At 53.4% G+C, this 24,973-nt stretch overlaps 1 protein-coding gene across 2 annotated transcripts in view; it reads right to left on the bottom strand.

Moving 5' to 3' along the window:
• MMP17 (matrix metallopeptidase 17) overlaps positions 1-23,146 on the bottom strand; it is a 70,344-nt gene extending 47,198 nt beyond the window's left edge. For both annotated transcript variants that reach the window (XM_064466457.1, XM_064466458.1), the window contains exon 1: positions 22,673-23,146. In XM_064466457.1, coding sequence (XP_064322527.1) covers positions 22,673-22,801 — 129 coding nt within the window. In that variant the 5' untranslated portion in view covers positions 22,802-23,146. The remainder of the gene's footprint in view (positions 1-22,672) is intronic.
• Positions 23,147-24,973: the final 1,827 nt, after the last annotated feature.

Genomic DNA, 24,973 nt, shown 5'->3' with positions numbered 1-24,973 from the left:
GGGCCCTGCCGTCTTGAGCAGCTTGACACTGAAGCGTTTCCACCAATAAATCCACCAACACACAGCAAACCAAAACTATTAGGAGAAAGCAAGCAAGCTCTTTGAGTAAGAAAACTTTAGCTGAACAACTATGAGCAGGGTAAACTCAAGATGTACTTGACCTGGACAGCAAGAAAAGCCATCTCAGCCTGCTGCTCCCACCTCTTTGCTGCTGGGGACTCCACCGGCTCCGCACGCACAGCCCCAGCAGCTTCTAGCCATCCCAACGCTGGGGACGTGAGGACAGCAGAGCCAAAGCCAAAATCCCCTGCTGCTTGGGCAGACGATGCCGGGGGCAACAAGAGGCAGTGGGTAAATGGGGAGCAGCCGGGGACAGGAGCTTCCCCCGGAGCTCAAGTGCGTAAGTGCATTTTAATGTTACGTAAGGGTAGACTTTACAGCAAGGCTCCTTTTGAAACAGATCTTGTAAGGAAAGGTTAAAGCTTAAATTATTCTCTCTGAACTCGGAGGCTCAGAAGTGACGTCCTTCATGTTGCTTAAAGTCCTGGGAACTGGAAGCACAGCCCTGCGCAGGGTCTGGCTGCTGGCGGGGCTTCAGGCTTTAGGGGAAAACAAAAAGTTTGCAGGACACTGTATTTCCTTTCATTTGCGCGCTTACCACAGCACGGGCTGCAGCTGGGACCAGCTAAAGAAGTGGTGAAAATCTCTTATATTTTAATTAAAGAGCTGGTTGAGCATGCCATTATTCAAGCTCATTTTGGGAATTTTTTTGACTGGGATTCTCCAGGACACCCCTGGGAAAACCAAAGGAGCATCTTCAGACGCTGCCCTGCCCCATCCCCTTGGTTGGAGGGACCAAGCAGGTCCAACACGGCCAGATGCTCCCTGGGGCTCTCTACCCAAGCAAGATGCCTGTGGGGCTGTGAGCCCACAGCCAGCACCCCTCGCAGGCAACCTGCCCCACGGTAGCTGGATGTTGTCTTTCCCGTTACTGATACAGGATTCTGCAGGACAATGTTTAAGGAGGTTTTGGTTCAGCTTTACTCAACAGCCACCTCCATCCCTGCCCATCAGCACTCCCTATGCTACGTGCCTGCAGGGAGAGCTGCTTATCCTAAGGGAAGCATTCCCTCTCTGGCACACTGCAGTACTGTGTCTGATCTCTAAACCATGCCAAGAAATAGATTAGTTAATAGACAGGAGGAAATATTTACTGCTTCTCATAAGGGGATGTTCGGAACCCGCCCCCCGGCACACCCTCAGAAGGCTGCGAGCACCTTGAAAATAGGAATACGATGACTGAAGGGATACAATAAAAAATATCATTAAGCTGTTTTAAGACTGCCTTTCTGCCTTGACATATGTTGTCCCACTCTCCAAGCCCAGAAATTAGGGGAGAAGGGGGGAGGCAGGACCACTGTCCCCGAGGGACTGGCCGGGGTCCCGCTCCAGGTGGGTCTGCAGAATTTCTAGCAAGAGCAGGAGGCAAACCTGGCCTGGGAGACGCTTCAGGGGCTGATTGCTCAGCCTAATAAGCTATTTGAGATGCTGAAGCAGCTACATAAAGAACATATAGCTATGCATCATTTTAATTATGCATATAATGGCTTTATCTTTTTGTTACCTTATTTCATTATTGAAAACCTTTACTTCACATATACATTTAAATTCTCAAATCCAGCCACCAACAAAACGACTTGTAAATAATTTAATATACAACGAGGCACCAATTCCTCCAAAAACTGCAATCCTGCAATGAGAGTACTGGAACCTCAGCATCTGACACTTTAATGTCATGCTAGAGGACCCAGAAGGCAGCAATATATGGCTCCTCCAAGCTACACATGCTCATTTAGAAGCTGTAGCTGAGAAGCTCATGTGAGAAGAGCATCTCTTGGTGATCATCAATATACAAGAGAGGTCTTTGGCATGCAGCAAGGCAGGAGAGCCTGCCAGTGAGTTCGCAACACCAGCACGAGAGCGGCACAGACAGACAGAAAAGAAACCTTCAGCTGTGTGGTCCTCTCTACCCTGGAGACCCACAGCCAGCGACACAGATTGGGCTGGGCGAGAACATTCCCCTACCCACGTCTTTTGGCATCGCGACACCACATTTATGACGGAGAAGAGTCATTACAGCACGCCAAACCACATGGAGCAACGAAGAAGGTATTAAGCACTGGTAGCAGCTGCTGAGCACCAGCATCCCTGCAAAATAAACCCAGGAGATCCAAAGTGAGACCCTCACCTCCCAGCTGTACCAGGAGGAAACGCTGCTAGTTTTCCTAGTCCACAATCAGTGTTTGCTTAATAAATAGATTTTTCTAATTACGTTTGTCAGCTTTTCTAATTTCACAAGTTATGCAGCACAACACCTTAATTTTTCATGTACCTGCCTCCCTTTTCCCTTCCAATAAAATGAAATTAAAGACAAATCCACCCACGCAATCTCTACCCCAACGGAACTAAGACGACTTTCACCACAGGCATCCGCATGGCCAGGCTTTTACCTTACATTTCTTCATTGCTTTTATTCCCCAAGTGAAGCTGTATTAAAAATGTAGAGGTTAAAACAATAGATACCTGGAAATGGAACCACATTCTCTCTCTCTCTTTCTTTTGGTCCTGCTACAGTAAGCATTTGTGTCTAAGACCCAATGAGGTCAAAGGGAAATAAGCAGGCGCTTAAGTTTTAGGCATGTGAATAATTGTTCTTGAAGAGACTACACATGTGCATATTTTACTGATTGCTGAATCCATGCTTTTAAGCTATCAAACTGGATCAGCCTGATTGCCATCACAGAATATCCTTTTGCTTCCCCACGACTGAGGCAAGACCTCCTTAACCAGATTATTTTTTCATTACACAGTGAAGGGCAGAGCTGCAGGGAGCTCCTCCGAGCCCCCACATCCACCAACTCTTCCCACGGGGCACCTGCGTTATGTCTTCAGCTCAAGTAAGTGGGAGATGTAAGAGTAGCTGCTAAGGAGACAACTCTTGCGCTGCAACGGGGAGGCGAGCGCATCCGTGGGGTGTGGGATGGTGCTCTGGGTCTTCCAGTTCCGCGTGTGCTATGTGGAAGGCAGCGTGGGCACTGTACAAGCCTTCTGCTCTACAGCAAGAGGGGAAATTAAGACATACTCCGAGGTAACATCAGATTTTGCCAGTAATGCTAATGAAACCACAGCTGGCATTAAACTGATTGTGATTTCGGGTGCTGACAACAGTCTAAACTGGAGTGATGACACAGCGGCAAAACATTTGCAGCTGATGGTGTCAAACGAAGTGCAGGCAACACTTCATCTGAATGATCACCTGGATGATGAGCTTCCCCCAAATCCCTCCCGCAGACAAACCCAGTTTGCTAGAGTCGGTAAAGGGGAGGCTCTGGATCGCCCCCGGCGCTGCCTGCATCAGCCCGCTGCGCAAAGCGCCCCGTCCAACCTCGTGCAGGCGGGCTCGTGCCCGCGGCTTGCGTTTCCAGCTGCTGCAGGCAGGGCTGGGCGGGCTCTGCCCCCGCCTGCTGGCTCCTTCCCACCTCCATCCCCAAAAAACCAAAGGGTCGGACGCTCGCCAAGCATGGCCCAAATCACGGCCCCTGTCCCTTCAGCCTGATGCACGACTACGAGGTGTTGCTGCAGGCTGGATTAACACCCATTTTTGAAGCCCTCTGAGATCATCAGATGAAGGTCCCACAGCCCTGGCACACGTCACCCTCTGCTCCTCCCCACACTTTCATCCGGTACGGGGGCACCGGGACCCTCCATGGAGCAAACAGCCTTTGCAAAGGGGCTTTATCTTTGCTTGCAGGAAACCTTGAAGGTTCAGAAGGCAGCAAGGGAAATTCGTGCTGTCAAAATCACAGCCACAGTAATTAAACAGGAGTTTCCTCTGTCCCAGGAGGCAGTTGGCAGAGCAGTATTTGTGAGCGGGGACACGAGGTTATGTCCTCCATGAGGGACTACACGTGCAGAAGGTGAAAACTCGCCCTGCTCCACGGCATGCTGCGCCAACCCCAGGGCTGCAGCCGGATCCAGCAGCAGGGTCACCAGGCTGCTGAAGCACATCCCGCTCCCGCACACAAACACACCCAGAGGACCCGCACCCCACAACTCAAAACTTATCCTTTCTTTGTTCAAAACTAAGAAAAACTTCCAGAAAGAAGGGAAAAGTAAAAAAAAAAAACAACAAACCAGTAGCTTCTAAAGCCCTTCCCAGTCTGATGTGCAAAAGCCAATTACACAAAACAGAGGCGAATCAATAGAAAAGGCTCTTGGGTGTCAGGAAAGGCAGCGCTGGCCTTCCCCAGAGCCGCGCACAGCCCGACTGATGCTGCTCTGCGGCTGGCATCCACTCTCCATCTCTCTATTTGTTCCAGCGATGGGTTGCCAAGGTGTCAAAGTCAAATCATTTGAATTTCTTGCCAAGTGAAAGATACTCAAGGTTCAAGCTTACACCTTAACCCAGTGGGTCATTTTGCAGCAATTATCACCAATTTCTATGGTGGAAGATTGTAAGAGTTCAGAGGAGGAGAAAAAAAATTGCCTGTCCTTTCTTCACCTTGCATACAAATGAAAAACAAATGTGATCTTCTTGCTCTTGACATAACCATGCTTTAAAGTGCTTCACAAACATCTATTTCATCATTTGAGCTCACACAGAAGACATATTATCTCTTCTAAATATGCCTTCCGCTTGGCAGTGCGGAGCCTATCCCCTATCTTTAACATTTTAAGAAGCCGCCAAGTGGTTATTTGCAAAACTGACGTTAGGAGATGGATATAATCTATTTTAAACTTCAGCAAAATTGGCCAATTTCATGAGGTTTTAACATACAGCTGAATTAATCAAGTCACACGGATTATGAAATGTGAAACAGCCTCCCCAGCTCTCCACCCGCATGGGGACGATTGGGAAAAAGCCTGACCATCTCACAGCACAGTGAGGAGAGAAAAAAAATAACAAAGGGACCGGTTTCCAACACGCACCGGCTTCCCAAGCGATGATGCTTTCCCTAGCACAGCGTCTCTGTCTTGCGACACCTCGACTCGCCTTTTTGGCATCGCCACGCTCTGCTCCTTTGGCGGCGAAGCCCAGGGAAACCGGGAGCGATGTCTTCGGGCTCTGCACCCACCCAGCGCTGCCTCTTCTGCAGCGGGGCTGGATCCAGATCCAGCCCTTCCTCTTGTCTTCCCAGATGCTTTGGCTACCTCCTGCCCTTCCCTGGTGCCCTCTGCACGGGTACTGGCACCACAGCGTCCCCTCCCTAGGAAAGGAGCCCCCGCGCTGGCTGGAAGCAGCTTCACCCTTTCAAGGGAAAATAAATCCAGGAAAAGGCATTTCCTCCAACATTAAAATTCCAGGCTCTTCTGTCTCACTTGATCTTGTTTGCGAGGGCTTGCTATTCAGTTGCTTGGAGACTTTTGTTTATTGCCTTGTTTTCCTTTTGTTTTAAATGGTTGAAGTTAGTGTTTTAACTGAGAACAAGGCCAAAAATATCGATTCCCAGGCAAAACTGCCTGGAGCTGGCTGCGGTTTCCATCTTTAGCTAAAGACACGTCCAACGCAAAGCACGGTGCCCTGAGCAGGGACTGGCGGACATGGCATCGCTCACCGAATGCTCCTGCCAGTGCAGGTCGCTGGCTCAGGCCGGGGGACAGCAGCAGAGCAAAGCCCTGTTGTGCTGGTGGTAGCGAGGCCGTTGCTCACTGGATCTGGATTTTTGCATCTGTGCAAATTTCTTCAGCTGCCACCCTCCGTCAGGCCCCATGGATGGGCAGGTGGGCAGCGGCGCGTTGGTGATGGTCACCACGAGTGCTCGGAGAGCTAATTCTCCTGTGTGCCACCGTGCTCTGGATGCTTTACCCCTAGCTGAGTTTTCGCTCAGGACAGGGGACCCATGCCAGGCAGCCGAGCCCCGGGCTCGTGCCAGCAAAACCCCAGCGGTGCCGGCTCCCACCTCGGCAGTTCAGCTGCTCCCGGGAGCAGCAGCAGGTCCCAGCCCTGGCTTGTCCCCGAGGCACAGGGTGACTTTGATTTCCCGGTGCTGACCTACCTGGGCTGCTGGCTTGCTGCCTGTCCTCCTGCCCGACCATCAGCAGCGGGCAAACCTTCCCAGCATGTGCCCCGTCCTGCAGGACCCCTACCAGCCGGCGCGGGTGCAGCGGGCAGCAGCAGCTCCTCAAAGCCAGGCAGCTGTTTTGTGAATTTTTCAGCGTGGCAGCAGCTGCCGTGGGTTGAGGAAGCGCAGGCAGGAGCAGGAGCGCGGCCCCCGACAGCACAGAGGGGGTTTGAACAACGGCTGCATCACCTATGGGAGCTGCCAGATGCATCACCCGTGATGTTGGACCCATAGAGCAACACAGAAAATAGGATGGAGGATTCCAGCGATGGCAGGAGGGCAGCAAGGGGAGCCGAGCACGCACCATGAGGGGTTTCCTCTCGTGCCCCACCATCCCCACGGCTCTTCTCCAACACAGCGGGTTGTTTTTGAGGGTGCAGGCAGCGGCGTCGCTCCCACAGACACCTCCTCTCAGCTGCCTGCACTCAGAGGGGGTTTTCGGCAGCGCCAAACATGGCATGCACGGAGCTGAATTCAGTCCTCCCTCGCCCCCGGCACCCCAGGAGAGGCAGCATCTCCCAGGCGCCAGCTGCTGTGCAAAGCCAGGGAAGGCAGGAGGCGGTTTAAATGCAAACACACCGGGGAAGAGAAGACAAATGGCTCCAGGGGAAATACGATGACCTCCCCAGCTGTGTCAGGAAACATTTGTCAAATGGCAGAAGTCATTAGCTGTTTTGCTGCTCACCTATCAGGAATGTCACATCACTGGTGACGGGTGGTTAATGCAGACCTGACAGCGCTTTTGCTGCCAGAGCTGAGGTCAGCTCCCTGCTTTGAGTGGCAACAGCCAGGTTGGCCCAGCACAGGCTTGGCCACTGGTCTGGGCACCCCCAGCTCTGCCCCTGCCTTGCTGACGGGCACAGCAAACCAAGCCGTGCCAGGAAAACCTGCCTGGCTTCTGGCATCTCTTTCGAAGTGTCCCCCAGTGCTCATTTTTCTATAAAATCAGAAGATTTCAAAAGCGCTTGCTAAAGGTGGCAGACTACTGCAAGCCTATCAAAATAGGTGGGAAGCCAAAGACCTGAGCAGGTAAAGGACTTCCTTAAAATCCATGAAAGGTCGACGCAAACCTCATCAAACCCTATGACCCATCCTTTTGGACAGCTTTAAGGAGCGTTGTGCTGATCTGTATTGAGCAGCAGCATCCTCTGGGGAAAGCTGCTTGCCTCCTACACGTAGCATAGCAGGAGCAAGCCACCAGTCACCAGCCTTATGTTTGAAGGAAAGAAAGCAGATTTAGTTTGTGCAGCGGTTGAATTTTGCCTACCAGCAAACCCGCCCAGCTCCCGAGACGCGGCAGCCGGCTGCCTCGCCACGCGGGCGCTGCTGGGCCAGCCCACGGCTGTTTGGGTGTAGGAGGGTGAAGGAGTGCTCAGCAAGGAAACAAAAACTGGGAAGCATCAGGTGAAAGCCACGCTTCTCCCTTCGTGAGCACGGAGGTGGGATTGAGATAGATGAGAGCTAACACCAGGGCACGCAGATGGATTTATACAAATAATTAAATAAGTGCATATACTCAGGCACTTAACATAATTTAATGCATTGCAAATAACATCCCACCGTAACTCAACCATGGTAGCAATTAATTTCCAGTGCTGCCATGAGACCAGCAGCCCCCTGAGCTCCCGAATTAGCAGTTTCAGAAGCAAGGAGATGGCCCAGCGGCGTGCCGGAGCCTGGCCCATGCTGCGGCCAAGCACTCCCAGGAGAGGCTTTTGCTCTGCAATTGCCTTAGAATAAGGGGGAAGGAATTCAATTAAGTGCACCCATCACTTGGCCGTGAAACGTTACTGCCAAGGGTCCTTTTGGGGAAGTCAGTGAGGCCTCCTCTCCTCTCCTCTCTTAGGAAAAATGGCACAGATATCTGGATCAGCCAAAAAGGGTAAAGCAAGATGGAGGTTAATCAAACTGAGGTGTGACCAAGGGATGCTAAGACACAACATCAGCAAGCAAACTCATTCATTGGCCTGCCCTGCCAAGGTGAGCTTTAAATTTAGCATGACTGCATGAAAACACGTTCAAAAAAGATGCATTTTCTGCATTACATGGGACACGCGAAGGGGAGGTGGTACCCTCAAGAAGGGCAGCCACGGCAGGGGGAAACTGGAGGGGTTCAGCAGCATCAGGCCCCTCCTGAACCTCCTCCTCCGGTGGGAGATGGTGTCCAGCACCTCAGCAGCACATCGGACCCCTGGCTGCATTTACAGTATGTGAATCCCTCTCCCACCTCAGGCCCAAACTCAGCTTCCTACATAAAGCAGCAACATAACACTTGGAAGCTCAAAAATCACAGTGCTGGGAGCCTGTGAAATGAGGCGGTGAAAATGAGCAAGAGGTCGATTCCATGTAAGCCACCACCACCCCCTCAGCAAAGAGGCCACTTATCTGTGATGCTACCTGCAGCGAAGGAATAAAGAATTGCAATGAAGTGAAGATGCGATTTCTTTTAGTGGGTCCTGAGCCTCCTTCTGCAGTTAAGACATCAACACAGGCGCATGTCAGTTGAGTCACCAAAGCAACTTTTGCAGGCTTGCCTTCCTGGAGGAACCTCTCCTGCAAAAGCAGCTTTAGGAGGAGAGTAGAAAGGGCTGCAAAACGGGCGAGCGTTGCCTCCGCGGCAGGGCACTGCTGTCAGCTCTTGATGGAGTGCTGCTTTTGCACAGCAGCCCTCCTCCCAAGCAACGTTTTCTCTAGAATGGAGCTGCATGTTAAAAGTCAGTATATCAAATTATTTAGGCCTTGCCTGATTGTAACACGCCTTCCCTCAAGTGCCGAGGAAATTCTCAGCCTGGCGTTCTTGCTCTTGAATCCACAGCAGAGCAGGGCAGGTTCCTGCAGAGCCTTCCCCCCACCCCACCAAACCCAGCCAGGGTCACACCACGCACCCCCCACCGAAAACGCTTGCGCTGCTTTCAGCTGTGTCTGGTTTTCTTGTCCTGGACTCTGATGGTGTGGGGTTTTTGGGGTGCCCAGCCCTTCACCGGAGCATGCAGGCAGCAATGTCCAGGGATGCCTTGGCACACGATGCCAACCACAGGCATGGGTCACTGGCATCACAAGCACAGCGCACAGAAATCAAGAGTTAATGTTAAGAGGTAAATTGAAAACACAAGGAAACAGCACTAGCACAAGGCTAGAAATAGGAGAAGGCTGTTAGAGAGGTGAGCACTGGGACCAAGCACACCTGGGAGCTGTTTTGGTAGGGCAGGGGGGAGAAACAGGATCACCAGGAGACCCTGAGCGGGTGGGAAGAGTCCTCCAGCCATCGCTCCACCACACCGTGGCCGTTTTCAGTCCCCCCTGCCCTGCTCAGAGCTATCCCTGCGGGCAGAGACGGTGCTGGGAAAACCCTGCAAAAGCCTCTGAGCTGCAGCACGTCGGTGCACGTCGGTGCGCTCTCCTTCCCCCTCCCCAGCAGCCTCCCGACGCAGGGCTGGCAGGGCACCAGGGAAATTAAGCAGGCGATTTCTAAAGCCGAGAGAAAAGCAGCCATCTGGGCCCTAACAGACAGGTCGTTTAATGAACAAAGAGAATTTTCTAGAGAAGCCAGAGAAATGCAACAGTCTGAATAAAAGAAGCAGTAACCCCTCCAATCCATCCACAGGCTGCCCTAAGAGAGAAGCTTTCAGGGAGTGCTGAATAGTGGGGTAACGCCCCGTCCTGTCTAATTAAAGGATGAAGCAGGAGATGGGCTGAAGTGGTGGGAAATAGGAAGAAGCAGGCTGGGCTGGGGGTGAAGTTCAAGGTTTTCTGTGCCACAAAGAGCCAGGGAAGCCGCCCACGATGGTGGGAGCAGCCACCCCGGCAGCCCCCTCTGCCCAGGCACCTACTCTGCACCTTTGTGTGTAGGATTTACATCACTAAGTCCCCCGGGAGACTTTAGGCACCCTCATCTTAACTCTCAGCATATTCCCTGCAGAAAGTAAGATTACTACTCGTGTGACGGACAGAAAACCCCGGCAACTTTCCCCGGTCACAACTCCACAGTTCAGGGCACAACACTGGCACCCTCGCCCTCACCTTGCACATCCACCACCGGCTACAGACACCTCCTCTCCTTTCTGCTCTTCCTCCTAAGAAAACCATCATCACTCACAATCCAATGTTTGAGTACTTTCTCACCCCACTGTTTCATGCTCTGCCACGTTTCATAACCTTGTTTTGCACGCTCGCAGGCAGTGCTCCCCCTTCTCCTGGGGCTGGCGAGCAGGTCTCTTTTGAAGCTCTTTCAGGTTATTGAACTGCTATGTTAATGCAGCTTGTTTCCCATCAGTTGAGGGCAGAGTGCCAGGGACATCATTTATTTTCCATGTTTATTTATGTCAGGAGAGTCCTTAAAGGATTTGTTTGCAGCTGCTTCGGTCACTGCTCTTGCTGAGGTTACCTCCCGCCCCACCGCGTGCCAACAAGTCAGGCCCGGGGGGACTGGAGTCCACTGGCTTCCTTCAGCTGTTTTGATGCTGTGGAAACAACTAATTTTGTTTATGCGTCTTAATGAGGAGCAGAGTCTCCCCTTTTTCTGGCTAGCAGGCCCTTATTCCCCTTGAAGGTAAGGCCAGCGGGGAACCAGCAGTGATCCCTCAGCCTAACGCCCCTATTTCTGCACAGCCCCAAAGAAGGGCAGTTCTGGCCCTTGGTCGCCTCCTTTTCGAATGCCTCGAGCACGTCCTGTCCGAACTTTGATGATACGATTACAGCAGAAAGCAATGTTGGTCCCACGGCTTGTGGGTCCCCACAAGAACAAGCTCCTCCTTCAGGACGATGTGGTTGGAGACCTGTAAGTCCTTGAAAAATGGAGGTATCGGGATTATCTCAACAGAGCAGTTCCCTCTGCCTCTCTCATCCTCATGCAGAAACCAGCTGGGTGTATATTTTACTCTGCCTGCCACTGCCTTTATTATTATTTCTCCAGGCTCAGTCATGGCTACAGGTGGTCACTTTTTTTTTTGGCCATAAACAAGTCTAATTTGCAAACGGAGGTGACCTCCTCTGCAAGAGCCCCTGCGCAGGGCTCCACACCAGCGCCGGTCCATCATGCGCGGACGATGGCCAGACCCTGCGCCCGTCCCCAGGTGGTCCAAGCCGGCACATCGCCCCGCTCCCAGCTGCTGCCCAGCAACTTCAGCTCTCTGGAGCATCCCAAGGTGATGTGTTGGGAGCTGCCTGCCAGTTAGTTTTCTCTTTAGGGTTCAAGGCTACCCCAGTGGAGGAGAGCGTGCCATATCGATTTCCTCCGCTGTCCTTGCAACCGCCCGGACATAGACTCATTTGTTATTTTGCGACAGTTCCCTGTGGAGGCTGCTCAGGCGTCCCACCCGCTTGCGCAGCAGAGCTGGCAATTTTGCTAGAAACTCTGCTTTAAAGGGTCTTGCAATGTTAATTAAATTTCTGCAGTTGTATCTCTTGGCTCTGAATAAGACCCGAGTCTCTGAGCATATGAGGAAGGGCTCAGCTCCTCATCCCTGTTCAGACCTGGCTCTGAACGAGTCTGGCTCCCAAGACTGAATTCCCTGTACACAGCATCAAAAAGACAATATTGTCCCTCATCAGAAGAAAATGAATTCAGGACTGCCAGGGTTCAGACACAGTATTGGTCTAGATAACCTAGAGGCTGAGAGATGATCCCAAAGCTACAAAAAAAAAAAAAGCAGGTATCCTTGCCCAGAGAACAGATTCCTCTAAATAGACAAGCAAAACCAAGTATCTATGATTATACAGACAGGCACAACGCAGGAGGTACAGCGAGTAGGCACCCCAAGGACTCCGGATGAATTGGACACAAAGCTGCCACAACTCCGGCTCCCTTTCGCGTCCAACAACACACAGCCCCTGCCTCGGGCTGGCACCGACGACCTCTGCCAACGCGGCTGGGCTTTTGTCGACGCTGCTTTCCAGGAAAACAGGGAAGGAAGAGCGGCTGCCAAGCGCCTGGGAAACGCAGGAGGAGACAGGTTGGTTTTAATAGTTAAAATTCGTTAGAAATTTAACACGGAAGCTGTTTTTTTCAGGAAGAGGCTATTAATAAATTAAATAGGAGGGAAATATGAAGAAGATGAGAACTTTAATTCAGGGAAGCTGTGGGACTGGGGCTACCCAAGGAGCAAGGCTAGATCCACTGCCCGAGCTGTTCCTCGGGTGGAGGTGGGAGATGGGCACCAGGCTCACCAGGGTCCCACAGGGCTGGGAAACCAGAACAGAGGTTGGAAAACGAACTGATGGTGCTGGGCTGCCATTTCCTACACAGTAAAGCACGATTTCTGCCAGCTATTACAGAGGCCTGCAAACGAGGCGGTTGGCGGGGTCAGAAGATGCTTGGCACCAGCAGGTTTCCTCCAGGGCAGCTACTCATCATTGCCCTTCGCGGCTGGAGCTGCCCGAGTCCGATGGAGAGATGGTGCTGGGCTGCGAAGGCGAGAGCCAGCACGTTGGCACTGCAGTCCCGTGGGTGCGCCCACCCGCTGACGTTCCCAGGAGGTGGCCGACGTGGCGTAACGCCTTCCCGAGGAGAGCGGCAGAGCTGCCACCGATGGGCGGCGGTGGGTCTGTGCCTGCTCTGCGGCTACGGGAGATACCCGGCGGGCTCCGCGCCACGGTACGCTGTGTCAAGAAGAAAGTCAAAGTTTGTGCAGCTGTTGATAAAGGTATTTGCTACGAGGTAGAGGGAAATCACTGCAGAATAAGAGCAAGGAGGCGCGGAAGGCACTTTGCAAACTTCATCGATGTAAAGCACGGACTACTATTGCCACGCAGTGATTTAGTGACCGAAGTTCTGCACCAAGGGGCAGGATTTGAATGCTGGGAGCCCCTTCCTCCCAGGCTAAGTTAATACCATTTCCCTCACCCTCTATTAATAACAGCAATAAAAAAAGGCACTCAGGCAGCAGTCTGGAGGGCTGGGCACAGTGCAGACCTGGGGGGAGAACCCAGCACTCCGCCGTGCTCCCACGGGTGCGTTTCCAAGCTCCATACCCAGCCCACCAACATATTTTCTCGGATATTTTCCCAGCTTCCACAAGAGGGCAGCGGCACGACACCAACGGGGACGCCATGGGTGTCCCTGAGCAGCGCCCACCCGCCCGGGGCTGAGCCGGGCCCTTCCCAGCACCCACCGCCCTACAGCAGCAGCAGCCAGGACGCGCCAGAGGCTCAGGGACGGGATCTTGCCCTGGGGATTTGTCTGCAGAATAAAAACATTTGATGTACATCTCCCCTGAGAGCTGCCTGCAAAGGCTGGGAGCGGGCAGATCTCAGTTCTGGAGCCCTGGCTCACCAAGGTATTTGTTATCGCAGAAAGAAACCCCTTTTGCTGAAAAAGGTGATTTTCTGGAATAGCTCTGCTAACACCGAGGGGCTGCAGGGAAGGGAACGGGCCTTCCCTGCTGAGTGCGGAGGGGCACCCACCATCACCCATCTCCTCCAACCTCTGCATCACATGCACAGCCCAGGCAGGGCCCACGAACCCTCAGGGGAAAGAGGGTTCCCTCTGGGGAAACAGCTTCATCTGCAGGGCACTGCTGGGCTCCTGGCAAACCCTGATGCAAGGAAAGACCTAGCTGGAAAGAGATAGACCAGTGAAAGTAAACCCCCCAGTTACAGAAGCATAGATGAAAATTGCTGGCCCAGCTCAGCAGATGGGCTTTGCAGAGCAGATCCCCGGGCCACACACCCATCCCAAGCCAGGGGTCAGCCAGCAGGCTTTAAAGTGTCCGGGAAGGAGAAGTCACTCCAGGGCATCACCTGGAGAGCTGCATCCCGCAGCTGCAGCCAGAGCACGCCCAGCTCCCAGAAATACTCCACTTCTTTAATGCCTCTGGCTCCCAGCAGCGACAGGACTCGGCGCCGCCGGGACCCTGCCGAGGTGCAGCCCAGCCACGCACCGTCACCGGAGCCTACGCAGCAACATTCGCATTCACGCCGCAGCTCTGAGCAAATACATCAAGTCCTCCTTCCTCCACTACGCAACCCCCTGCGCTGCCACGGTTTGATGGGGAACAAAGCAGCTCTTAAGAGCCAAAATACGTAACGCTGCCAAGCGCTGACCCAGCAGCCGCCTCTCACGTGGAGCCCCCTGAGCTGAACCCCAGGGAGCTGCAGCGATGGCTGAAGGAGGAGACCCCACGAAAGCCACCCAACACCAGAGCAGACTGGATACTCTTCACAAAGGGAAGCCTTTGACTATTAGAGACACGGTGCCCAGAGCTCAGGTTACCTTCCAGCGTGCGATGCATTTACTTGGTAAACAGCTACGTCTTGTGCCTCAGAGCCTGACAGATCAGGCACTTGGTGCTCTGGGTTTCAGGCAGGAGAAGAGAATTTTAGTATCTCCTTGGGGAAGTTTTTTAACCCAGGCAAACTTGTAGAAGACTACTCAAATCACTGTTGCCCCGTTCACCGCCCATATGGGACCCCGGAGCACGACAGCTGATTTCCTCTAGATTATCTTGATCTCGCTGGACACTGAGTGAGTGTGTACCAAAGCACGAGGTGTATTAGAAATGCCAAAACAGCAACAGATTGTCTGGCGGGGCTGTCATTCTGTCATGAAATATGACATGCATCCAGCCCGGGAGGAAGAACTGGATTGCTGTACACTTTAGTGCCGGCTGAGGCCATGCAAGATTATTCCTCATTTCAGAGTCTCATTGATCAGACCTGGAGGATACATTTCTGCAGCATAAACAAAATGTGGCAAAAGGCCCAAACCACCTACCTCTCTTTAGCTGCGCCTTTATATAAAACACGTTGCCATTTCACAGGCGCGTCTATGAGGGATTTCCCTTTTGTGAACCCAATTTCCCCTTGCTTTTGAGCAAAAATAAGTCTCTGACATGAAGGATGCAAAGGTAGAGACAGCACGGCTTGGTACACAGCAACGGGCAACTCGCTGTGCAGCAAAAAATGGAGAACAAAGAAGAAAAATAAAAGCCAATTTAATGCAGAGAATTTATCAAAGGAGCAAAGATGCTTCTTGAGCAGCATCACTGACTGCCCTTCTGTTGGCGGACGTGTTGGAGGGACGCTATGAGCATGAAGAAGGAACGGCAACGACAAAGAAAACACAAGTACCAAGGTGGGAACAAGCCTACGGGCTGGCGGGAGCTCCCCACGCTCCCCACCAGGTGCCTTGTCAAAGGCGCAGCCTCGGCCGAGCACCAGCTAAGACATAACTAATGCTGAGTGGATGCAATATCTCCGAAGGAGATCCCACATGGTCGGCTCAAGAAAAACAGGAGAGACTGCTTTGTTTCTCTCTTGCTCAGTGATAAATGAGACCTGACACCCTTTCCCAAAGGCTGAATTCATCAACTCCAGAGCTTACATGTAATTAAATCTGGAGTCGTGGTGGGATTGGCTCTAGCAGTTATGGTATCTTTTTGGGATCCTATAGACAAACTTCTCAGGAGCTACAGCAGGACAAAAGGAGCATTTGCGTGCGTTACACCCTTTACCCAAGCAGGCCTCCATGGTTTTTGGTGATTACAGGCCTTTGAGAAGGCACCGTGCCCAGGGCGGCTGCGGAGGAGCCCAGCAGAGCCACCCAGCCGCTCAGGGCACCCGGAGTCACAGCTTCGACTTCGAGGGAAACATGACAATCCATCTCCTGAGATGGATTCAGCCACAACACCAGCAGTAATGCTTCTGCATGTGACAACACCTCACTGAGAAAAGCAAATCTTCATGAAGGGTTGATTGGTACGTAGACAGTCAAAGCCTGGGAACAAGCAGTGTGGCCGTAACTCGCAGTATTTTTGAAAGTCTGCAGCTTCCAATCAAGCACACGCTTCCTCAGATGAGCAGGCTCCCCTCTCAAAAGGGATCTCATGGGAACCCCTTCCTCATGCACCAGTCTCTTCTATCCTTTTATCCCATTCAGGACCTCTCCAGGGTTCAGCTGCTGTCTTGGTCCCAACTCAGATCTGCCTTCTCAACGTCAAAAAAGCCTTGGACAGCGAGATCCCCAAAGTCTGGCAACAGCCCGTGACATTTCCTTTTGATCTTTTGGTATCTGCCATCTCCAGCTACTGGCATTTGGTGGGAAGCAGAAAAATCCAGAGCCGGGTGGTTTGGGATGGAGGCCCTGGGGATTAAATGCCTCTGCCATGGTGGAGGACAGGCAACATCCGCAAATCAAGACAGACCTGTGGATGAAGCAGCCTAGACCTCTTATCTCCTACGTGCACAGTAGATGACAGGACCTTTTGTCCCGCATCCTTAAAGAAGGACATGTGTAGTGGGTACGTAGGACAGTCGAATTGCAGAGCAAACCCAGGACGTCACGGCAGCGCTCAGGCTGTCGGGCGATCTTCAGCAGCCAGGAGCTGAACCACAGGAGATGCCAGTTGAGGTTTGTTAAATGACAAGATGATATAATCCAAACATGTCCATCACCTTCAAGCAAGGACCCTGTGACACAAGTAAAATTGCTTTTGTTCACCCAAAAGATCAATATTGTCAGGATGAAATAATATGTCAGCCAGTGTGAAGAACTCTGCCTGACCACCGACAGTCAACAGGCAGAAACTCCCTCTTGAAAAAATAATATTAAAAAAATCCTGAATATACTGCCACTTTCCAAATCACCGTATGCGGACCCTTCTCGCCAGGAGCAAGATCTTCTCCAGATTTCTTGGAAGAACAATTTTCTGTGCACATAGTTTATTCTGATTCAGGAAATTCCTCAGATTTAATTGGGCTCTTTTCTATTAAATCATCAAGGCTAATCAAACTGCCAGAGTCCCATCTGAAGACCACAATCCTCGGTGGGCGTCGGCATTTGCTCCATGTCAGTCACGGCAGGACTTTCCTCTGAACAAACCTGTTGTCAAAGGCAGTTTCTCATTACACTTATCTAAAACTCTCCGGTCCTTCAGCAGTTTCTTCCCCTCGCCCCCGCACATCTGCTTTGTTTTGCACTGGATTTAACTTTGCATATGTGGTTTGGTGTGGGTTTTTTTAATATAACATCAAATCTCTTAATTCTCTGACCCAGAAATCAGAGACAATCCTCATAAAAATCTGGGACAAAGACGACACACGCAGCTGCACGTGCGCAGCAGCAAGAGCTTCCGAAACTCCCAAATCTACCCATTTAAAGCGATTTTGATTAAAGAAAACATTTTGAGAACTGTTGATGTCAGATCTCAGGTTATTTTGAAAGCAAATCCTTGGCTTTCAAGTGCAGCTCTACTCTGAACGAGACACTTTAAAGAGCGACGACGCAGCGGCCCAGGTTTGCCGTCAGCCGGCGATTTGCGCCTGAGACGCGAGGGCTTTTCCCTCCCACGCCGTCACCTTCACGAGGCCGGCTGGGCCCCGAGCCCCACGCAGGGTGCACGCCTGGTCCCACAGCACCCAGAAATAAAGGTTCCCTCAGCCGCAGCGTGACCTTTCCCGGAGCCGCACAGCCCATTCCTGCAGCAGTTTTGCCAATGAGTAAATAATGAGGAATTAGTGTGCGGCCCCAGCGATGAGTCAGAGCGAGCCGCCGCTGGCACTAATGAACCTGCGGGGACAAGGCAGGCTGTCGGAGACATCCAAGCCCCCTGGTTCAGTGACGACGTCACCTGTGTCACACCCGTGTCGTCGCCGTGTTCTTGGTGGGGCTGACGCGCGTGGTCCTGCCGGTGAGTCACACCCGCACCCCCAACCGGGGGAGCCCCATCCGGTGCCAGGCAGGGATGGGAACGCGCTGCCTTTCGCATTGCCTCTTTGCAAGTTTAATTTAACGAGGGAGAATAACGAAACATCACGGGTTGAGTTAGGTAGGCGCAGGCAGGCAGCGACCTCCCTTGTGAGAGTCCCAGGAGTTTTTAGGGACAAAAGGAGGGTACAGAGGCACAGCTCCACCGCACGCTGCCACCAGGGAGTGGGACCCCCCCAGCCAGGAGCTTCTTCCACCCCACAACGCTTCGCTGCAGCGCCCAAGGGCGAAAAGCGAGGCCAAGGTGGGAGCTCACCCGCTCCATCCCCAGCGCCGACCATGGGGATGTCCCCAGGGACAGCAGGGTTTCACCCACCTGCTCTGAACCCTCCCTGAAGGCAGAGTCTCATTAAAGCAGGTAATTTAGCTTAACTACCCTGGGTAATTCACCCGGCTGGGCGAGAAATAGCAGCCAAGCACAGGAGGAAATTGTATTGCTGTATCTGGATGTCTGGGGTGCTCAAATCTGAAAGGGAAGTAGCGATTCAAACCAGCCAGGGCTTTAATACCAGATTAAATGCTTTCACAGGAGCCTGTCTATTTGAAGGCTTCCAGCCAGCCTTTTGTCAAGCCAATTTAGTTTGCATTGTACTTTAGCTTCAAAAGGTACCTTAAAATGTAACCAGCAGCACTTCTTTTTTTTTTTTTAACATGTTAGTTTAACTTTCTTGGAGGGAATTCATAGATATGGGATGGCCACTGCTCCGTACTGGAAGGGATGAAGTGCTTTAATGGCAGAGGGGGCAAGCAAAGCTCCTCTCTCCAATGCTGTTGGCCTGAATGCATTATTGTTTAGGGAATCTATTGAGCATTTTCTCCTGAAAGACTTGCCATTTTAGAAGGCTGAATGAAGGTCCAACTGGGATTATCAATTTTTAATTTCCCCATTAGCAGAAACAGAAGGTTACGAGTCTGGTAGTTTCTCCTGATAAAGGGAACAGCCTATTTCCATAAAAGGATTTTACTTTAAGAGGGCTAATTATCCCAAGCCTTGAACCGGGAGGCAAGCCATGTCTCAGGGACACCCTGCCCAACCCCAGGTGCTCACATGCAGCAATTTAGGAGAGGTCCTGGCTGATCCTGGGGCAGGTGGGAGCGGGAGGTCGGCTGGACCGGGATGCGCAGCGGCACGTGGGCATCTGGCAGTGACAGCAGCAGGATGCTCGTGCCCTCCTGCAAGCAGGAAAATCACCCCAGAAACAGCAAGCAGGAGCCAGGTCCCCAGGCGTGGGCCGGCTTCTGCTTTGAAATTTGGCACCTGGGAGACACAGGGCACAGACTTGTAGGAAACTGCTGCTCCTCCTGCCCCTCCGCTCCCTGATGTAGGGACACAGAGGAACCTCTGTCTGTGCCCCCGGCCCACCACAGCCAGCCGAGGGGGGTGGGTGTGTGTGTGACACAGCATCACAAGGCTCTGGGCCACCCCGCTCTCCCCACAAGCGCATCCTTGTCATTCAAATGAGAAGCTGCCACAAAGGCGAGGACCCTGCCCCGAACAAAGAGCCGCTTGGGATGGCGGCAGAGGGGGGTGCGGGTCCCAGCCTCCACCGATGAATGCAAATGCCTCCATCCCCTGGGAGCAACTTCTTTGGGAACAACACAGACGGGCTTTGTGAGCGGGAGGCATCGTTCATACGCAAGCCCCCAAGAATGCCCTGCAAACCCCAGCTGGAGAAACGCCTGGGGGGCACACACAGACCTTCCCCGTCACCCCTGACCACACAGTCAAGAAAAAGCAGCTCACAGTCTTTTTTTTTGCACCCACGCTCTTGCAACCAAACTAGAACTTTCCTGGCACTCCTGCAGCCCTTGGCCGCTGACTCCAGACCTCGTGTCCACGAGGGACGACGTTGGCAATGCCAACGCCACCACCCCACCGCCAGTTCCCACCCTGCAATCCCAGCGCCGGGGCCAAGCGCCTCCCTGGGGCAAAGCACCTCCCTCGGGGCCAAGCTTGCTCAGCTTTGGCCATCGGTCACTGCCCAAGCCACAGCTCCTGCCCGGCGCCCAGCGTCCCACCGCGCAGCCGCCGTACCCGCAGCGAGCAGGAGCCCCCGTCCAACAGCCAGCTCCTTTACAAACCCGCAGGTCTCCAGATCAGCACCTTCACTGTACAGACCCCACTGCACCGGCTCTTCTGAAAAATAAAACTTGAAGGTAGACCTCCCTTTAGACCTGGTTCAGAGCCCAGCAAAGCGAGAGCTGTTATTACTTGGTTACTACTAACGTATATAAAGTTTTTTCCTGCTCACACCCCTGAGACTGTCAAGCCCAAACAGCCATAAAAAGATGCGATTTGCGAACGCTGGGCACTGCGGTGAGGAGGGGTTGGGGGGCTTACTGTAAAGGCGGCAGCGCAAAATGCAAAGTAGTAAATCTCAAAAGCAACGTACTAAAATTCAAGGAAAACACTCAAGTCGCGCCCCGTTCCATCTGCTATTTTATGCTCTCTTTGTTAGAGCAGCTAATGGAGAACAATAAAAACATTAATAATCAAGCTAGATTTATAAACTGGGCAGGATATTCCACTAGTAATGAAATCTGGAGAATCATTCAATATTATATTGCTTTGGGCAGCACTCTAACAAGAGCTGCCTTTGAATTACAGCCCTCTCTCGTTTTGCTGAACTTTAATTTGGCCCAGCATCTCTGTTTCATTTAAAACAAACCCATGGCAGGACTGGAGCGGAGGACGCAGCTCGGAGGCGCAGTCCTGCTCGGCACTGAAAGCCTCTCGGCTGCAGGGGGGGGGCATATTTGGGATGTAAAAGCTCTGTTGACATTGTGCTCTATTTACTGCAGAGAATTGCTGGATATAATTTTCAAAGGTTAGCGGAGCTTTCTATTGCCATGGTTTCATGCTTCCTAGTTTTCAAATATTTGGTTGAAATGCATCACAGATCTTTAATTTCTTAGTTGCTTCATAAAGTGGATGTCAAATAATTCTTCTTAAAGCTCTCACTTCCCACACAGTGGTATTTTCCTGACAAACACCTCTGAAAATACCTGGCATTTTCTGCTCCCTGCTGCTCATTAGAGGGCATAAGCACAAACCTGCTTCACAATCAACCCCTTACTAATCCCACCAGCACCGTCTCCAGCCAGAGATGCATTTGCCACAGCAAGAAATCACCAAGACACCCATCTGACATCACCTACTCTGCCCTCCCCAGCCTTTTAACGTAGGGCTCTGTAATCCCCTTCTCCTGCAGTTCACTTCGGCACAGTTATCACCATCCCAGCACCTTTTGCTTTGCAAGACTGCCACAGCTCATCAGCACGGTTTTGAGCTACTGCTCAAATCCAGTCCAGGACAAAAAAAAACAGGTACCTTAATGCCTGAAAGCTGTCAGCTGTAACTAATAAGCCCCCTTGATTATTAACATTTAACCTGTAAAAGCTGAGCGCACCGCGTATGGTAGCAAGGGCAAAAGCAGGTCAAACGACGAAGTTTGAGTCAAATTGATTGGGGCAGAATACACCGATTCGTGTGCTGTTTGTATGAAATATTAATTCCAGCTTTAGCATTTGGTTATAGAGGGAAGCAAAAGCACCGTAATAATGCAGATGTGCCTTATTTTCCCCACATTTTCTATTCTACTAGGAACCGACGGGGAACGACACGCTCTGTCCTTCCCGGCAGGTGTTTGAGCAGAGCCGGAGCAGGCGCTCGGTGGCCAAGCCTTGGTGGCGGCAGCGTCCTGGCGCACCGCTCCGTGTGAGCCCCGCTCGTTAGATAACCCTGCCGTGCTGCAAATCCTCCCTTCCTCCTCCACAGCAGCGCACAGGGGGCGTTTTGAAATTCGCTGAAATTTCAGGGAATTTCTCCAAACTGGCGGGTCCAGCCCCAGAACTGCTCGTCCATGCCGAGCCACAGGCAGCTTTCCGACACCCGGGTTTGGTGTAGTCGTGGGGCTTCTCCTCTCCGAGCTACAGCTGGTATCAGATACAAGAAACTTTTCGTGATCCAGGAGAAAAGCCTCCTCCATCTCTCCCCTCTCCGAGGAGGCGGTGTGGAGCTGTACGGACCTGCTGGCACCATGACCTGGCAGGGACGCGACCTAAGCCCTCGCTGCCTGTTAAAACCTGTCATCTCCCTGCAAACCGAGCAGCCACCTGTGAGCGGGGAAGCAGGACCACAAGGATGCCCACGCTGTGCAGACCACCGCCATCAAGTCAACCCTCCGCCCGCCACAGATCCCCGACCGTGTCCCAAATCCCCAGGGATCGCTCCGACTCCAAATGTGCCATTTTATCCCGCTTGCTGGCAGGAGTTTGGGTGGCTCCGCTGCAGGCGGAGAGCCCTTGAGAGAGGCCAGCCCTTTCTCAGCGCCTGAGAAATGCACCATCCGTGTGTGAACGCTGGTGGGGCCGTCACCCCATCACCCCGCAGACGCTGGGCTGGGGGGAAGTTGGGCCACCGTGCCGGGGTGCAGGGTGGGGGGCACAGAGTGCGGGGGAGGCACCACGCACTGGGTGCATGGGGGCGTGCAATGCTTGCAAGGGGTGCACCGGACACCGGGTGCAAGGAGGGGGGGGACGACACTGGCTTCAAAACAGCTCCCTGCAGCGGGTATGGGGTGGGGGGCACTGGGTGCAGGGGGAGAGCTGGACCTCCAGTGGGGGGGGGTGGCACCAGGCACAATGGGAGGCAGCACACAGAGGGTGCTGGGGAGGGAACAGCGGGTGTAAAGGGGCAGCGGGACGCTCCGGGGAGCATTTCCAGCGCCGCGGGGGCCGGCGATGCCCGGAGGTGGGGGGACCCAGGAAGACGGGTGTCGGGTGGGAGCCGAGACAAGTGGGATTGGGGGGGGGGGGGGGGGAGGCTGGGGGGTCGCGGGTAACTCACAACTCCCCGGGTGATGTCGTCCGCCGCGGGGGTCGGCGCCGCGGGTGCTTCTTGCCACGCCAGCCACAGGGCGACCACGAGGAGCATCTCCCGGCGGCGGGCGCGGTGCCGGGCTGCGGGGCTCAGCATCCCCCCGCGCCTCCTCCCGCCGCCCGCCCCGCCAGGGCCCGGCCCCGGCCCCGCGCTGGGCTCCGCGGGGCTCCGCGCCGCATCCGCGCTCCCGCCCCGGGCTGCGGGCCCCGCCGGGGAGGGAGAGAGGGAGGATGGAGGCGGCGGCGGGGGGCTCCGCTCCGAGCTGCTGCCGGGGAGGGTCACATCGCCCCGCTCCCGCACCGCGCCGCGCCGGAAAGTTGCTCGGGGGGCTGCCGCGGAGCGGAGCGCGGCTCGGCCACCCCTGCTCCGGCTGCTCCGGCTGCCGCCGCCCCGGCCATGCACCCCTCTGCGCCCGGCCGGCCGAGCGCCCCGGCCAGCGGCGGGGGGGGGAGGAGGAGGAGGAGGAGGAGGAAGGGATGCTAATGAGGGAGGCGGTGCCAGGGCTCCGGCGGGGAGGGGGCGGCTCAGCGCGGTCCGGCCGCGGCGCTGCGCAGCGCCGAGCACCGGCAGCTCGGGGAGGGGGAGCTCAGCCCCTGACGGCGGCTTCTGTCCCCTCTCGGCTCCCCTTCTGCGTCTGGCCGAAACGCCTCGGGTTTCCCCCACCCCTCTCCCTAAGCAGCAAAATTTCTTTAAGCACTAGCCCCATCCTCCGAGTTTTTTCTTAAAGATGCTGTGGAAAGGACTGGGTGGTGGGTGCATCTCCGACTGAGATCCAGTCTCAGCGAGACAAACGTCTGGCTCGTCCCCATAAACAGCATAATGGGATCCTATGGCCTCTGCAGCGTGCCCTCCCCTGAGAGCGGTGAATCTGCCACATGCTCCGACAGACCAGATGGTAGGGGACACCCTGACATCTCCAGCTCCTGTCAGTTCAGGATGAAAATGTACTTCATACTTAGCATCTGCATTCCCCACTTCCTATTAGCACATTAATACACTCAACAGCGTTGGAAATTATCTTTAAAGCTGTTTTAAAATGGAAACTGTAAAAATACTCTTTAAAAAAAAAAAAGATAAATAGGAAATGGAAATAATGAAGAATTGGCGGAGGAAAAATTGCTTCTAGGTGCTGCTGGGGCAAAATTGTAATGGACATTGATATGAGACCTTCTGCACAAATAGATTAATTCAGCAATGAACCGTAGCTGCTTCTGGAGATATTTAATATCAGACAGGACTAGAGCAAAGCAGCAGAGGAGGAAAGAAGATATCTTTGTCCAGAAGAAACTAGTTAAGGAGAATTGACAGGGAGACCTCGCTTCCCATGGGCGAGCTCACACTACCCTGCGTCCCCGTGAGCCGGGCTGAAACTACTGCTCCAGCGCCGGAGACTTCGGAGGAAAATCCCCAGATTACAGGGCTCAGAGCCTCACCAACTAGAGCTACCTGTTGTAGCTCAAGAGCTGTTACCTCGAGAGCTTTGCTCCTCACTAAAGCAAAGTTCAGCTTCTTAAAAAGACCAGCAAAGCCCATCTTCTGGTTCCACAGGTGCGAGGTGGGGGGGATCCAAAGGGCAGGAGCCCCCCACATCCCAGTGCCGGGCAATGGGGTTGGCAGGTCCCACTCACCATTTAATTGCACTTTGGAAAGATGCCCACAGTCATCTTCCCACAAAGCTCATCCCCCCGGGAGTGCTGCCCCCTCTCCATACATCCCTCTCCCCTTCGCAGGATTCCCTTCTCCTTTGCACATCTCCTGCTGCCCCAACCTCGTCCTGTCCATCCCGCAGCTGCTGCTGCTCTCAGAGATCTCTTTCTCACCTCCAAAAATTGTCACACCAGCCCTGATGAGACGAGGATTATTATTTGCTCTATTCCAGAATCCTCTACTCTGAGCAGAAAGCAGCAGCGACCCAACACCCCTCGATGTCTTCGGGGTTTTCCAGCAGAGAAGCCTTATCCCGGGCAGTCAGGCCAGCCTGACATTGCTTAGCAACATCACACGTAGTAATTTCCTGCTAAGCAGCTCCAGAATCTCTTCTTACTAGGGGTCATTTCTCTTGGCAGTTGACATGACTGTGGGCAGATCAAAGTGGTCCTTGGGAGGAAGGCAGAGGCAGCACAGCCACGCGGGGCTGGGAGGAACGCGCAGCAGTGACTCAAAATCCCGGTGTTCAGGACAAGCCCGCAGACCTCAGGGTGAGCGGCTCCTGCTGTGATGGACTCCTCAGGGCAGAAACTGCCAGCACAAGTCCACTGACCTCAGTAA

This window comes from Phalacrocorax carbo, chromosome 15 (genome assembly GCF_963921805.1).
Source record: "Phalacrocorax carbo chromosome 15, bPhaCar2.1, whole genome shotgun sequence".
NCBI lineage: Eukaryota > Metazoa > Chordata > Aves > Suliformes > Phalacrocoracidae > Phalacrocorax > Phalacrocorax carbo.
The sequence above is the reverse complement of the archived record's forward strand: the minus strand, read 5'-3'. Positions and strand labels throughout refer to the sequence as shown.